Below are 17,122 nucleotides of genomic sequence, written 5' to 3'. Positions count from 1 at the left end.
TCCTGGCACCCTCTGCAGCACTGCGAGTGCCTGACTCTAACTTGTACTCTCAGGAGGAGCCTACGGCTCAGTCTGGTTTGGAGCCACCACTGTGGGTTCTTCCATCGCCTGGGTTGGGGCCTTGGAGGGGTGATCTTGCCCTGGAGGCATAGAAGGCTCCAGCCTACTCTTGGTCTTTATGGGAGCAACTTGCTTACTTGGGAGCTTTCCATGGTGCTGCATTGCCCCAATAGAGCAATCTCCCACCATCTAATAACCTGCAGATATTTAGGATTACAATTCCCACCATCCCTAACCACTGACCACGTCGGCTGGGGCTGATGGGAGTTAAAGCCCACAACATCTGGAGAGCACCCATTTTGAGAAGGCTGCATGTGCCACATTTCCTGGGTGAAAGAAAGATAAGTGGGCATGGGTGCAGATAGCAACTGCATAGGTGGCAACAAGGTACAGCAGCTCCACTGGAAACTTTGCCCATGTGGATCAGGTGGGTAACAGATCCACTTTTTCCTTGAGTAGTACTATGTGATTAAGTTTGGGGCTGGCGCAAGGAGAATAGGAAGCTGGTTGCCTTCAGTGGAAAGAAGAGGCACATGATAGGACAGAAAGAGCCACAAGGCCCTGGAAAGGATGCATCATGCTAGTGTGAGGTACCTGGGGGTACCCCTGACGATCGGTGGCCTGGAAGAGGTACCAGTTCTCTTTGCTGGTCTGTTTCTTCAAGAGTAGAGTCACCACCAGGGTGAATTCATCAGGCAAGCCCCGGGGGAACAGCTGTCTGGGAACAAAGAGGAGGGGAGAGATGTGAGGAAAGGGAGGCAGCCATTGAGGGCAGGCAAGAAAGCTCTAGAAAGGCAATACAGCAATTCATGACATCATTCCCATGGTGGGACATTATGCCTCAAGGACAATGCTGGATGCCCAGTGGCAGCCATGCCAATGAAAGTAGTGATAGCAGGCGGGTCTTTTGCTTGGGATATGTGTGTGCGTGTAAAGAAATGAAAGGGGGGGAACCATAGGAAAATAGAAATTACAATCACCTGCTCCCCCCCCAAACCCCCCAACACACAAAGTGGAAAAGAATAACAAAAACCCTTGACAATATATTACACCATAATCTTGTCATCCTTGCTAGAACTGAGTTCAAAACGGTGTATAAGCACAATATATTTTGACGTAACCCTGAATCTTTGCTGTATTTAATAAATGGCTGCCAATTTGTTGCTAATTTATCTTGTCTTTGTCTTTTCTCTTTCATTTTGATGTAATCAGTTAACTTGGCCATTGAGGTAAACTCCCACATTTATGGGAGTCACCTCGTATTGAGTTCATGGGTTATAAGTAGCCTTATAAATTATTATTTTGTTTCTACGGTTATTTATGAACTGCCAGTTGATAAGAAAAATATTGTGGTGGTGTGCACCAAAAGGTTCAGTAAAAAATCATGGACAAAACATCATAAAACATAGATCACTAGTCTGACTCACTATAAAGCAGCCTCCTCTTTGCAAATACACCAAGCAGATACTGAATCAAAGCTTGCACCTTATTTTCAAGGAGACTAATTAAACAATCACAGAAAATGTTGGGAAAGATGTGTATCAGTCCATAAGAACACATATGCTCACACACACATTAGATGGAAATAAAACTTTAATTGGCAGATTAATCAACAACAGCTGTAGTTTATTCAGTGGGGTGGGGGTCCCCTTTCATTGTGAATGTTCAATTTCCGTGGGGGTGTTGTTGTTGTTTTGCAGCTATTTTGGCTCTGGTGACTTATGGAAAGAAAAAGAACATATTAACAATGACCTTTCCCTCTAATGAGTGCTCACTTTTGTTTATTAAGCAGTAAACTATCTTTCACTTTCTTCATTTCCCCCCCCAAAAAAGGCATCCATGTGCAATATGCCAATTTATTTTAATTAACGTTAATATATCTAAAGACAGATGATTACTCAAAGGATTTGTGGTTAATTGGTCAGCCTATAATAAATCCCTTCTACCAGCCCACTAAATCATTTCTTACTGCAAGCATAATGTGGGTTCCAGTTGAGTTTCCTTTCTTTCATGCAAAAAAATCATAAAAATATATTAACAAAGAAAATCTACAATACAATTCTAAAAACAACAAAGCAGCAATGAAATGGAATAATAAAACACAGAAGGAACATTAAATTAGAATTCATTCTCTGGGGGCTCTAATTAATTCAGAACTGCACCTCAGAATGAAATAGTCATAAGAGGTTGCTTAATAGAGGACAAAGAAGGGGTTGAGCAAAGATTTCTTAGGGTCAATACCAACTAGGCCTTGTCTCCCATCACCTCAACAGGCTTGGGAACAATGAGAATCATATAACTGTAGAGCTGGAAGGGGCCATGAGGGTCATCTAGTCCAACCCCCCCATGTGGAAATCTTTTGCTCAATGTGGGGCTTGAACACACGACCCTGAAGTTACAAGTCTTGTGTTCTGCCAACTGAGCTATGTATCATGTAAGGGCCACACAGAGCTGCAATTCCCAGCACCCTTAACAGTTCCCAGATTCTTAGCGGGGAAACTTATAGTGTAAATGTGTCTCAGATGGAGCTCTCAATGATTTTCATTCCTGAAAACTCTTGCTAGCCCCAGACCCTTCCAGAACAGACTTATGCAACAGCCATGATGCCTGTTTTTGCTTATTTCCCTCTCCTCTTCCTTACCCCTCAAGTACCACCTTGTCTATAACACTGTAACTCATTATTTTTAATCATAAAACAATGCGTGTGTGTTGACAGTACATAAAATTATAAATAGATGAAAACAAGAGCCAAAGCTTCCCTCATTATCATGGACACCACGAAAGTACCCTCTAACCATGGTCAAAGGCACAGTGGCTCTGTCAGATAGGAAAGGAGGTAACCCTAAAAAGCATTTAGAAGCTTCTTCTCCCCCCAAAAAACCCATAAATAACACTTTAAAAGGATTACTATAATGAGGTCATGGTAGACATAGAGTGAGTCCAACAATTTTGCTCCAGTAGCACCAGCAACCACTAACATCTGTGTTCATTTCTCAGGACATTCAAAAAGAAAAAACAGCAGCAACAACAACCCATATCCAGTCCAGACAGAATCAGGAGATTTGGAAGCCAAGCAGAGCAGGAATCAATTTCATCTGTGGAATCCATCCTACTATTGCAACATTCATTGCCCATCAGTGACCAATTCTGGGGCTTGGTCAACACCAGTTATCTATGCCAAGTTTTTCCACTACAGAGACTTCCCCTTGCATCACATGGTCTTTGTAGAGGTGCGTCAGGAATGAGCTGTTATTTGGATGCCAGACAGAGGTCAGAATCAGAGCCCTTTGACTTTTAAGAGGTGAAGTTCTGCCACCAGGGATGGGGAAGAAATTCAATTCTGTTCACATGGAAAGGCAAACCTACCTAATTCACACTATGTGAGACAATACAGGCACTGAAATGTAGCCATCCCTCAAAATCCATACTTTTCGGAATTTTGCAGTGCAGTTCTTCCAGCAGACAATGTTTGCAAAAATTCAGTCATTGGGGGAAAGGGTGCATAATGGCAAAGAACAAATTACTGAAAATAACATGCAAACATACCGTATATTAGGATAAATTGCTTGCAAAATACGTATGTTAGTCAAACTGTATACAGAAATGTATTCGTTAGGATAAATTTGCGCTAAAAGGCTTATTAATTTTCATGAGGATATTTTTTTAAAAAATAATAATAATCACAAATTGTTCTAGAAATATAGAGAACTGAATTTAAGATTGGAAAAATGAGAAACTGAGAGAAGTGAAATTGACAGATTTTTCTATCCCCACCTGACAGGGGCCTTTAAAACATCAGACCTGCCACCAAACAATGGAGACATCAGTGGCAGGACAGGAAAGCTATTTCAAAAATCCTCTAAATCGGAATTTTTCCATAGGCTTTGGAGTATACAGTCCTGTACATATAAATAAGTGCATGCAAAATTTGCACAAACCTATGCCCTCTTTTTTCTGATAATGTATTTTCTCTTATTTGGTAAAACATAAATGACCACCCTATCTTAATATGAACATATTTGTTTCATAACAGCATTTATACTCCCCCCTTTAGCATAAGCGTCTACCCTATCTGTGTTTGATTGTTTGTATGGTTGCATTTACAGTTCTTTGGATCCATTTTTTTAAAAAAGAAAAATCCTTGATGCATACTGGTGCATTGATGAGATATTACACAACAGTATACATGATGTGATGAAGCACATGGTTGGATCAAGATCATTTTGTGGAGTGTTCCATTAAGATGCAAGTAAGTAATGTACGTAAAGCACTACACCGCTCAAAGCAAAACTGGAGCTGCTCTCCCTAAAGCTGACCCCACCTCCAGCTGCTGTCGGAGTTGGGAGAGGCTTCCTCAACCTTAGCCCTCCAGATATTTTGAGACTACAATTCCCATCATCCCTGACCACTGGTCCTGCTAGCTAGGGATCATGGGACTTGTAGGCCAGAAACATCTGGAGGGCCAAGGTTGAGGAAGCCTGAGATAGGAGGAAAAAGGCACGGTTGGAGAGAAGTAGGTGGTGCAGGTGGTGGTGGTAGCCGTGGTGAGCAGTGTGCTCATCAGGGCCTGGATCTGCCGCTGCTTTCAACTGTCCCCCAGTCTGCCACCTGAGACAACTGCCTCACCCCGCCTCATAGGCAGGCCGGCCCTGGAGGGGTGGTGCTGATTTCTCAGTTTTTGGTGGTTTGCATCAGTGGTGGTTTGCAGCTGTGGAGAAAGATGCAGATGAAAAGAGGGACGAGAAAGCAGGGGAGAAGCTGCCCCTGAGCCAATTCTGATGTTAATTTTAGAAATTCTCCCCAGTAAAGGAATGCAGGAGGAATTGTAGACGGAGCAAAGGAAAGCATCAGATCAATAAATGAACGGAGCTGGGGAAATCCTCTTAACCCTAGCCAGAGGCACGATAAACAGTCTGATATTTCTCTCTCTCTCTCTCTCTGCTTAGGGCTGCTAAAACAGGGAGAGGTCGTCAAGCATCTGCCAGGCCGACAGACATGGTTGGTGGGCCACATTTGCATTGACTTCATCAAAATTATTGGCAATCATGGAGATCAGGCTGCATAACTTGTGAGTTGCCCCCCACCCAGGCTGAAAGCAGTTTCACAGTATCCTGCATGGAGGCTCCACATGAGTTGGATAAACTGCCATACTTTTTTTTTTGCTGCCAAGCTGAGAATGCAAAGAAAAGGATGTAGAGCCGGGACGGAGGGGACAAGCACTTTGCATGCAGCAAGAGCAGGAGTTGAAATCTCCCTGCTTTGAACACACCACAGACTGGCAGGCGTGCCAATGCCACACTTTACTAGCCCATTGCCACCACTGTTTTTCCTAACCTGGAAAATAACTCTGAGTTCTTTCCACTGTTGACTTGCAGCAGCAACAACTTCTGATAAGAGAGTCTCGCAGGCCAGAGTAAAGAGAAGTGCCTGGTGATGGGGGAGAATGATAGCAGCCTTTGCAAAAAAAGAAGAACTGCACAGACGGTTTCCTCATCAGTCTCAGTGTGTGGGTGGAGAGCTTTTCTGTCCCCTGGTCTCAGGCTCCCCTACCCAGCAAAGGAATGAGACCAGAACTAATACTTGTTGGCCCCTGCACCTCTGGCATTGCCATTGTACCGGATGCACATTGATCTGCTTGTTGTCTTCTTGGAAGCACTGCTCCAGGTCGTTTGTCTTTCATTTGCTCCTCTCTCTGTGTTTATTGTGGGGTCATCATGCCTGGCTCATGAATCACCAAGGCAAAACAAGAACCAGCAGAAGGAGATCATAACAGAGGCGCCCTCGGCTAGCCAAGCGTTTAAACAAACACACCTATTCCCAACTGCCACAGCGCCCATCCCTACATTAAGAAACTGTTTAAAAGCTGTCAATGAAGATAAAGAGAGAGGGAGAAAGAGAGAGAGAGAGAGAGAGAGAGAGAGAGAGAGAGAGAGAGAGAGAGAGAGAGAGAGAGAGAGAGAAACCCCAAGGGACTCAAAGGAAATGTTTTGGCACTGTCAAATTCAAAAAGGAAAGGCAAATATATCTCTTTACTTTTACTCCACTATCTAATTTCAAATTCACTCCACAGCTCGGTTCCAGCCACTGCTCACCAAGGGCTCTGCCCTAGAGCTTCTCCTCCACCTTAGGCCCCACAAGATGAACTGAGAGATAAGAAAGGAGATAGCACAGTAGCCATGTTAAGCAATCCACTATTTTCTCAGACTCCCTTTTATAATAAAGCAATAGTAATACTGACCTGCCTTACAGGGGTGTTATATTGTGTACAATTTTTAAAATATACTTGAAATATGAAAATATATGCATATGAACCTGCTTGTAATCTATTATTTGCTTCTGAACCCCTGCTTATGTGCTGACCAATGAAACCAGTTAGGATGGCAAGACAGGGACTTCTCAGTGGTTGCCCTGCAGCACCCCTTGCTTGGACCCTTCAGTTCTGGCATTCAAGAAAGCTTAAACATTTATACATACCTTTTTAGTTACTGTGATTTCTTAGGAGCGTTTTGGTGACTGAAATCAGAATTCAGTTGTAAGATTTTCCACAGACTCCCTCTTTGTCTTTGTCTTTGTCTTCTTTTGGCCCTCACCGTTGTTTCCTTTGAAGCTGGTACTATCTGAGTGGTCCTATTCCATATGTGCCCCTGAGAGGTGACTGCACGCCTTCTGCAGACAACTACAGACTTGTCTTCTTTGGAACAGAACAAAAGCGGCAATTGCTAAGAAGGTGGAGGGGAGCACTCTGAAAGGAGAGCCACGGCAACTGTTCTGCCGTGCACCAGCTATTTCCAATGCCCTCAATCCTTTGTAGCAGAGCCTCCTTCCCTGAAGGCTGAATTCCAGGCGTCTGAATGAGCATTAAAGCAAAGCACCATCATACATGCTGGAATATATTTGTGTTGGATGTTGGTGGCACCATCGGGATCTAGGCAGCCACTAGTCTCTTTTGTGCCACGCCACATCTTCTGAACGTGGGTGGGGCAGGTGCTCTGGCTTAGTGGTTGAGGGGGAAACTGTGTCAGGAACCCCAAGGCACTTAAATTAGTGTTGTGATCATCCTCTGCTCTTTTCCTCTTGGCTTTCCATTTTGCTAATAGTAGAAAACACTTCTTCAGTGGGCACCAAACATGGTGGCTTAAGTAAACCTTTCCAAAGAAAATAGGAAGAGCCTACTGGATCGGGCCAATGGTCCCTGAAATCCAGCATCCTGTTCTCACTGTGGCCAACCAGATTACTGTGGGAAATCCACAAGCAGGATTCAAGCACAGGAGAACTCTTTCCTGATGTGGTTTCCAGCAGCTGGTGTTCAGAAGCCTCCAGCCATGGAGGCAGAAAGCATAGTAGCCATCAATAGCCCGCTCCACCATGAATTTGTCCAATTCTCTTTTAAAGCCATCCAAGGTAGTGGACATTGCTACTTCTTAAGGGGATGAGTTCCATAGTTTAAACATGTACTGTGTAAAGAAGCACCGTACTTTTCCATGTATAACATGAGGGTTTTTTCTTAGAGACTACCGTGAAATTTTTTGGATCATCTTATACATGGGTAGTTTAGAGTTGGGTCATGGGATTGATTGGTGGGAGTGGTAATGGCTGCTGCTGATTGGTTGCTGTGTTGGCGATTTGCTTCAACAATTCTGGAGAATTTCCCCCCATTTTCTTAAATGTGAGTCCCCCCAAATAGGGGGTGTTTTATACAAGGAAAAATACGGTGTTTTCATCTGAATCTTCCAATGTTCAGCTTCACTGGATGTTCACAAATTCTAGTGTTGTAAGAGAGGGAGAAAAAATACTTTCCCCCACTCACTTTCTCCATGCCATGCGCCATTGTATAAGCTTCTATCATGCCACATCTAACACAGCTTTTCTCTGAGCTGAAAGTCTCAAACACCATAACCTTTCTTCAAAGGGGAGTTGCTCCTTCCCTTTGATCATTTTGGTTGCCTTGATGGTCTTTCATGGCTGATGGCTACTAGCTATGAAACACTCCCCAGCCTGGGTGGGAGTGGAGAGAATAAGGTAGGCAGTTCTGGAAGAGAAAGAGATAGACTGAGTTCTGGCAGGGAGGAGCATTTTTACTTGAAGGTCTTCCCGGCAATCAGATGCACAACAAAATGTTGTGTTCCGTCCTCGGTATATTCTCTACTGCCTTTGCTGCTGCTGCTGTGAACATGTGCCCGAGTGCCCAGGGCTCTTCCATTTGCCTCTTCCCCTTCACTGTTGGAGCAGAGTCTTCCTCTCCTCTCCTCTCCTCTTCCTCCTCAAACTTGCAGCTGCAGGCGAGTGGAATGTTCTGTTCCTCCCAGGGGGAGCTGCTATTTCTGGCCTCTTGCATCTCCTTCTACAGGCCTCATGAGGTAGGATGGCAGGAGGGAGGCTGTATGGAGGAAGGGATGGTCTGAAGCACCACTCCAGAATTCATTTCAGGCTCAGTTGAAACAGGCTTGCTGGGTTGTGTGTGCATTCACTTCCATGCAACCACATGCATACATACATGCATGGTTTTTCCTGTTGTTGGATAGGAGTGGGGGGATGGCACTGATGTTTCCCCCCCTCTTTACTGATTTTATGTCCATCTGCAAACTCCAGAGTTCCCTGAGAATGGAGATGTCTTGCCTGCTGGTCCTGCTTTGCCTACAGAGCTGTTGGCCCAAGCCACCCAAGTTCAATGTTAAAGGGAGGCTACTGTGTAAACTGACATGGTGGGTGTGTATGTATGTTTTGACATTTGTAAAGATTGGAGGTCCTGCTGCTTTCAGTTTTACTTACGTTGCTATTTTAAGTTATGGTTACAAGTCACCTTTATGAGGTTTATCAAAATGTTAATTTTATTGTATAGTAGCGCTTAAATTTTAAACGATTCTTACTGGTGAGTTTTTGTGTGTGTGTGTTTTGCATTTCTCTGTTCTGTGTACTTTTAAGTGCCAAAATGCACAGGAAGAATAAAGCAGCCCCATAAACTGAGAACTGAGTGCAGCTGTGCTTTCTGATTTACTTCATGGGGATCAAAAGCCCCAGTGCCTGAACTGAAGCAAGTCCTGGAAAGGAGACGAGTCCTTGCAGCACCTTCCCCTTTAGACATTAAAGGCTGTCCTACATGCAGAGGCAGGAGAAGAGGGAAGCCAGTTTCTAAGCCTGCTTTTTCTGCACTGCTGCTGGGTCCTGATGAAAGGAAAGGCCTAGCTAGTAAACAGCTTAAGCTGCTTCAATCTACCCGTCTAGACCCGTCAGGCTGCCTGCCAAGTTTCAGTGGAGGAAGGAAAACACACATGGTGCAGGGATTGCATAATGGCCCTGGAAAAGGACCAAGTCCTTTGCTCTTGTGCTGTGATTTACTTTCTAGGATTAAAACATCCTTCCAGCCATCAGGCTGTGGCTGAGGCTGAGGCACCCACACAATCCTTACTCAGGGAGACCGCAGGCTCTTTTATAGAGTTAACAGGGTAGATTTATTTGTCTTTGGGGCTGGTACCCATTGGACACCCCATCCAAGACACACCCCAATGAGATGTCTACTCCCCAAGGACTATTCAATTTACTACATTTGCATCCTGCCTTTCCTCACTGGAGCTTAAGGCAGCATGCATGGTTCCTCTCCCCACCTCCATTTCATGCTCACAACAACCTTGTGAGGAAGGTTAGGCTGGGAGATGGTGACTGACCCCAGGTCACCTGGTGAGCATCATGGCTGAGTGGGGATTTGAACCTGGATCTCCCCGAGCCTAGTCCAGCACTTGCATCATGAAAGCCCACGGGCCTCTCATTTGCCTTCATCCAAGAAGCTCAAGTGGCAGATATGGTTCTCCCACTCACAGGCCACCAACTTATCCTTACAACAAGCCCATGAGGTGGGCTAAGCTGACCGGTCTAGAGCAGCTGGCCCAAGAACACTCAGAAGCGGGGATCTGAAGTTGAGCCTCCACAACCCAATGCAGATTGAATCACGTAAGCTCTGAGGTGCAGTGGAGAGCAAGTCTAGATCCTTTTCTTGTGTACTGCTGTCAAACCAGGTGCTCCCCTCATCTTTTATTTGTGCACCTGATTATTCCTGCCCAATTATTCCTAATATTTGTCCCTATGGTTAGCTCTTGCACTGTACAGAATACCTTGAAGATATAGGTACATACTCAAAAGGCTGGAAGAAGAAGAAGAAGAAGAAGAAGAAGAAGAAGAAGAAGAAGAAGAAGAAGAAGAAGAAGAAGAAGAAGAAGAAGAAGAAGATTAGTTTGGACTTGATATCCCACCTTTCACTCCCCTTAAGGAATCTCAAAGCGGCTAACATTCTCCTTTCCCTTCCTCCCCCACAACAAACACTCAGTGAGGTGAGTGAGGCTGAGAGACTTCAGAGAGAAGTGTGACTAGCCCAGCAGCTGCATGTGGAGGAGCAGGGATTACAAGTCCACCGCTCTTAACCACTACACCATGATGTATTTCTGCAAGTTCAAAATTTACCAGTATCACACCAAGCCTGGGGCAAATCATTCTGTGCGCCTCTGCCAGCCTCAGTTCACCATCCGCAATATGGGAATTCATGACGCATGTTGCAAGGTTGTTGCGCAATTGCCGGAGGCTGTACACCTCTGTATACCAGTTGCTGGGATTCACACATGAGAAGAGTGCTGTTGCATTCTGGTACTGCTTGTGAGCTTCCCATGGGCATCTGGTTGGCCACTGTGAGAACCAGCAGGGATCCAGCAGGTCTGCAGAGATCCAGCAGGGTCTTACAATAAGCTCTGTTGTTATCTCTGCAATAGTGAATACTCAGTTCCTAAATGGGAATAAATAAGACCCACTTGGCTTAATAACTTGAATGACTGCACTGATGACTTGAGGCACATGCAGCCACGTACTAGATTTTGGAATCGAGAGCAGGCATACTCACTCCGTAGGTCGGACCAGAGGGGTGCTGCCCAGTCGCAGGATCATTGGGCCTTTGGGGTTGCGGATCTTCTTAATGGCTGAGGTCTTCAGCAGAGCAAACCTTTTAATTAGATTAAATCCTGCCAAAGACACAGAAGAGAAAGGAGCATAGCTTGAGAGTCCAGCCTCCCATACCGACGCCCAAGTTCCCATTCTCCCTTTACAGACAAGTTGCTGGGGCAGGTTAAACTCCGAAAATGTGAGAGAAAGTAGAAAGTGAAAGGCTCTGTGTGGCATTACAAAAAACACACAGTTTATCCTTTTTTTTTTTGTCTGTTCATTTAAAAAAATGTATTCCCTGGTTGATTGAAAGTTCTATGTTTGGAATGCCACATTTTAAAATATTCTTTGCTTAGGGCTTGTCCTGTCACATTTAACTTGTTCACATGCATATTATATAAACCCTGTTGAGCTTGATACTAATCAATTAGTTTTCATTTCATTAGTTTTCATTTATGAATCACTTCCTGTGAAGGATCTCAAAGCAATTTTCAGATTACCATAAACAAACATATATTACATTTTACACTGCTGTAAAAGCAATGTCAAAGCATTTGCATGTGTAAAAACAATTGCAGATCAAATGCTGATGCCTCTTGGGATGGAGAACTTCACTTATTTAAATAGGAAAGGGATTGAAAAATAACAATGGGCACTTTTGCTCCAACAAATTCTGGAGGCTAAGACTCCCTCAGAAGGTGGTGGACTCTCCTTCATGGGAGGTTTTTAAACAGAGGTTGGATGGCCATCTGTCAGGGAATGTTTAACTGTGATTCCCGCATTGCAGAGGGTTGGGCTAGATGACTCTCAGGGTCCTTTCCAACTCTACAATTCTATGATTCCATGATTCTATGAAATGCTAGGTCATTGTGGGTTACTCTCCACACTGCCCATCTTTCTTCCCAGCTTCAAGACCAGAACGCTTGCCAGTCCTGCCTGTGACACTGCAAGAGATCCTCAGGCAGCTTTATGGACACTCCTTGGGCTGCACGACTTTGTGGTTGTTTTGTTTTCTCTTTGCTGCCCCCCAGCTAAGTGGATCTTCCTGCCTGATTCTGCTGGGTCTCAGATCCATGGGTCCTGATTAGATAGATTTATCTCTGCCCCCTTGCAAATTCCTAGGGAGGAAAGAGGTTGTGGCCAGAGGCCAATGAGGAGAATAATTTTTTTGGGAGAGACAAAACAAACTTACCAGTTATGTTTACATATTGGTCACTAGTCTGGTCCAGCCGGAGACCTTCCTTTTGCATTTGTGGACATTTCTCGCCTGCAAGACAGTGCATTGAACATGGATTGAGTACAGTGGCACCTTGGTTTAAGAACAGCTTCATTTATGAACAACGTGGATTAAGAACGCTGCAAACCCGGAAGTAGGTGTTTTGGTTTGTGAACTTTGCCTTGGAATAAGAACATGTTTCACTTCCTGTTGAGTGTGTTCCATTTGTAAATTGAATCCCCCGCTGCTATGGGAAAGCACACCTTGGTTTAAGAATGCTTTGGTTTAAGAATGGACTTCCGGAATGGATTAAGTTCATAAACCACGGTACCTCTGTAATACATTTGAAAGCTGCCCATATAACCTGCCATTAAAAAGTAAGCTGCAACTTGTTAGTCTGTTCTTTTGTTTTACAAAGGGAAGTGCATCTGAGTAACAATTACAAACAGAATTAGGGGGTGTTGCTATGATCTTTGGAACTGTTGAGAAATCTCCATATTGGCTATGACGCTAAGTTCTGCCTTGCCAAGACCCCATGTGAGATCCTTCTACTCCAGTGTTGCACTTTATTTCGGAAACAAAGGCAATGAATAATAGTGTAGTATAAAGCAAATGACTCAGCCCTTTGATATGCATTTACCAGAAACCTTGTTTTCTCTTCATAGCAGTCCCACCCAACCGGCAGCAAGCCTGTGGCTGAAAGCTGGCTTGGGTACAACATATCCCCACAGAAATTAAGCAGACGCGTGCCAGACGCCATCACAACAAAGTGGCTGTGAGGATGAGCAGGTAAGCCCACCATTCACATTGCATGGTAGCCTTGATTGCACTAGAGCCTTGAACAGACAAAAATCAAGGCACACAGATTGTGCAGATGAGGAACAGAATCAAGATGCAGACCTCTGGGCCAGTCCTACCATTAGGCAGGAGGCAGCTGCCTCAGGTGGCAGCTTCTGGGTAAGTGGGAAGGTGTTAGAGAACAGGGGAGGTGTTAGAGCACTGGGAGGTGTTGTAGAACAGGACAGTGTGACTATTGTCTGCCCCGCATCTCCTAAACTAGCCTGCTCTCTTCAGGTGTGGTGCAGGATGCTACCCATAGTGAAGTAATATTCAGGTACCAGTCTTCCTGGCTTCAAAACTTGGAATGGGGTGAGGAGGCACTGTCTTGCCCTCTGACCCACACGACAAAATGTCCTGAACAAGCCTTGTGCAAGCATAGGTTGTGGCCAATGCTCGTCCTATTCAGAGTTAACCTGTTGAAATAAATACGCCCATTAAGTTCAATGGGTCTACTCTGAGTAAAACTTAATTGGAAACAACCCTTTTCTCTTGCAAAACAAGGGGCTCTTTCTGTTGATTAATGAAGGGTGCAATCTTAATAGAAAATCCCTTTTCTACTCAGAAGTCCCACTGGAATCAGTTGGGCTTATATTCAGGTAAAGGTAAAGGGACCCCTGACCATTAGGTCCAGTTGTGGACAAGTCTGGGGTTGTGGCGTTCATCTCGCTAAGGGAGCCGGCGTACAGCTTCCAGGTCATGTGGCCAGCATGACTAAGCCGCTTCTGGCGAACCAGAGCAGCACACGGAAACGCTATTTATCTTCCTGCCAGAGTGGTACCTATTTATCTACTTGCACGTTGATGTGCTTTTGAACTGCTAGGTTGGCAGGAGCAGGGACCAAGCAATGGGAACTCACCCCATCACGGGGATTCAAACCACCAACCTTCTGATCAGCAAGCCCTAGGCTCTGTGGTTTAACCCACAGCGCCACCCGCGTCCCATTATATTCAGGTAAACAGGCCTAAATCTCATACAATTAGTAAACTGAGTTTGGATTGTTGTTGTTTTTTTAAAAAAGGAGGGTGACGATCAGTGCTTTTTCCCTAAAAAATGTTTAGGGGTACTCTCAATTTGACTCAAGAAAATCACCATTTTATAGTTCAAATCAGGAAAAATAAATACAGTACATGGACAAAAGTACAAAGATTCACAAAATGTTTAGGGGTAGGTGTACCCCTGCGTCCCCCCAGAAAAAAAGCACTGGTGACAATAACCCCTCATTTTCATCTCTCCATGAACAGGAATTAATGTGTATAAAATGTAGGTGGTGCCATGCTCCACCCAGTACCCCTTTCCCTCCTAACTATTTCTGCTACTGTTGTGAAGCTTTCTCTGTCCCCAAAGATTATCTAGTTATTTGCACTACATAAAAAAAATACTCTAGATTTTATCAATGCGTTGCAATGTTGCTGAGATCTAAAACAGCCACCAGAGTAAGCCATGGCTGGAAGCTCCACGCTGCATGTGCACAGATATCTTTCAGCTCCTTCAAGGTGCCTCTGGCAAAACGAGGGTTGATCCCTATCCAGTTTCCACATTAGATGACACCCGGGATGATGCATCTCTCTTGTGGATATTCTGAGACAGATAAGTAAAAGATGTGCACATTTTTCCCAAACCTTCCGCGTCATCCTTGCCGAGAGGCAAAGCATTTCTTCATCGCCTATGAATTCCACCCTTTGGCCAAGGAGCTCAAAGCGCCTCACAAGGAGTCATGTCATTTCACTCTCACAATGACCCAATGAGGTAGGTTAGGCTGAGAGCCAGACATTTCCTGAGGCTGCCCAGTACATTTCATGGCTCAATGGAGAATGAACTTGGTCTCAGTGAGCAAAGTCCTACAAGTTATCTATGACACATTGATGGTCTCTAACTGGAAAATAGGGATATCCCACTAATGGGGAGTGCCCCAACCCAAGTGAAAATGGGTTACTCCAGCTTTCTTTCTAAGAAGAGAAAAATTAAGTGTGAAGTAAGAGGGACGCAGGTGGCGCTGTGGTCTAAACCACAGAGCCTAGGGCTTGCTGATCAGAAGGTCGGCAGTTCGAATCCCCACAACAGGGTGAGCTCCTGTTGCTCTGTCCCAGCTCCTGCCCACCTAGCAGTTCAAAAGCACATCAAGTGCAAGTAGATAAATAGATACCGCTCCGGTGGGAAGGTAAACGGCATTTCCGTGCACTGCTCTGGTTTGCCAGAAGTGGCTTAGTCATGCTGGCCACATGACCCAAAAGAAAAGCTGTCTGTGGACAAACACTGGCTCCCTCAGCCTATAGAGCAAGATGAGAATGCAACCCCAGAGTCATCCTAAAGGTCAGGGGTACCTTTACCTTTAAGAGAGTGAGGAAGTTGCTAGGGGGCGCCCAGAATGCCAAATTAGCATTTAACATTTAGCATCTGTCATTGTAGTTCACTTACTGGATAGCTTAACACCAGCGATCCATGCTCTGGAATCCTCTAAGTTAGGCTACTGTAAATGTGTTACACAATAGGGCTGCCCTTGAAGGTGACCCCAACGTTTCATAATCTGGCTGAAAGTACTTTGCCTGGTGTAGGAAAGTGAAGCCATTTACATCAATTCTTCAATAAGTTCACCAGCTGTTTATCTGCTCCTGAGCCCAATTCAAGGGCTTACCTTTAAAGCCCTAAACTGCTCCAGTTTTGGAATACTCTCCCTAGAGGGATTCGCCTGGTATTGATCTCACAGTCCTCTCAGCGCCATGTTAAGACATTATTTGTCCAGGCATTTTAAAGAAGCTACATTCATCTTTGGTCCTCCTTTTTGTTCTTCAGCAGTTGTCTTTTAGCTTTTATTGTTTCATGATGGATTATGTTATGCTTTTATTGCATATTATTGTTGTTCTTATTCAACATCACTTTGGGATCTGCTTGGATGATGGACAATTTAGCCTCTTTTTTCTTCCTTCCTTCCTTCCTGTCTTTTTTTTTTAAGTTTAATGTATCTTACACAATTTTTTTTACAAGATTGAAACATAGTACATCTCAGACTTAACCAGCTTTAGCAATATAAAATAAGATCATGTTAACAATAAGTCACAAAGAAAATGTTTAATATGACATTGAATCCATCCATGGTACATTACATTGTCCTTAACAATATATGTGGTCGAAAAAAAGTGGTTAAATATTCATTGGGGAAAATAAATACACACAGTGATATCTTGGTTTAAGAACAGCTTAGTTTATGAACAACTTGGATTAAGAATGCTGCAAACCCAGAAGTAGGTGTTTTGGCTTGTGAACTTTGCCTTGGAATAAGAATATGTTCCGCTTCCTGTTGAGTGTGTTCCATTTGTAAATTGAGTCCCCCGCTGCTATGGGAAAGCACGCCTTGGCTTAAGAACACTTTGGTTTAAGAACGGACTTCTGGAACAGATTAAGTTCGTAAACCAAGGTACCACTGTAATCAAATACAAAGAAGAGGATTAATTCCACCCAATTCTCCACTACTCCTTTTTCCATGATCTCTGCCAGGCCAGTCAGTTGGCACCTGCCCCAGGAGGGCAGGAGGTCTTACCCTCAAATTGATGTGGTACTTTCTGCATTACTCTTACCTCTTCTTCCCTTGGCAGAAATATCTGTGTTTCTGAAAGGTTTTTTTAATCTTTGGTTTCCCACTCTAATAAAATACTATATGCTTTTTTAAACAATTTAACATTCTCTTCCACTATTTCTTTTTGAAATCTGGAGATTGTATAACTAAATCTGGAGACTGTATAACTGGAGATTGTCTTTCTTAAAAATTTCAATTAATTGCCTATGGTGTAACCAACTTTGTAGATAGCCTTTCAGCTCATCATACTCTTTTTGCTTGAGTTTACTTTCTTCTTCTGTTAACAACTCTTTATATGTCAACTTACTTTTTTGGTCGACTTAAATGAAAATGCTTCAGTGGGTGACAGCCACCATGGTGTTTTCTGCTCTAACAGATCTTTATATTTTTCCCACACTCTTATTAATGACTTTCTTATTATATGGTTTGAAAAGCCTTTATGTTTTTTCCCTTTCCCATACCATAAATATGAGTGCCAGCCAAATCTATTGTTGTGTCCTTCTAGTTCTAACTCT

General features: G+C 43.9%; 1 protein-coding gene across 5 annotated transcripts in view; it reads right to left on the bottom strand.

The window, feature by feature from the left end:
• The window catches only part of COL16A1 (collagen type XVI alpha 1 chain), a 130,459-nt gene that overhangs the window by 95,798 nt on the left and 17,539 nt on the right, over positions 1 to 17,122 (bottom strand). For all 5 annotated transcript variants that reach the window (XM_081921167.1, XM_081921168.1, XM_081921170.1 and 2 more), the window contains exons 3-5: positions 12,173 to 12,247; positions 10,943 to 11,060; positions 655 to 778 (exon numbers count right to left, since the gene is read on the bottom strand). In XM_081921167.1, the coding sequence (XP_081777293.1) occupies positions 655 to 778; positions 10,943 to 11,060; positions 12,173 to 12,247 (317 nt within the window). The remainder of the gene's footprint in view (positions 1 to 654; positions 779 to 10,942; positions 11,061 to 12,172; positions 12,248 to 17,122) is intronic.

This window comes from Podarcis melisellensis (genome assembly GCF_964234715.1).
Source record: "Podarcis melisellensis genome assembly, chromosome: 8".
In the NCBI taxonomy this organism is placed as follows: Eukaryota; Metazoa; Chordata; class Lepidosauria; order Squamata; family Lacertidae; genus Podarcis; species Podarcis melisellensis.
This window is presented reverse-complemented; position numbering and strand designations above follow the sequence as displayed.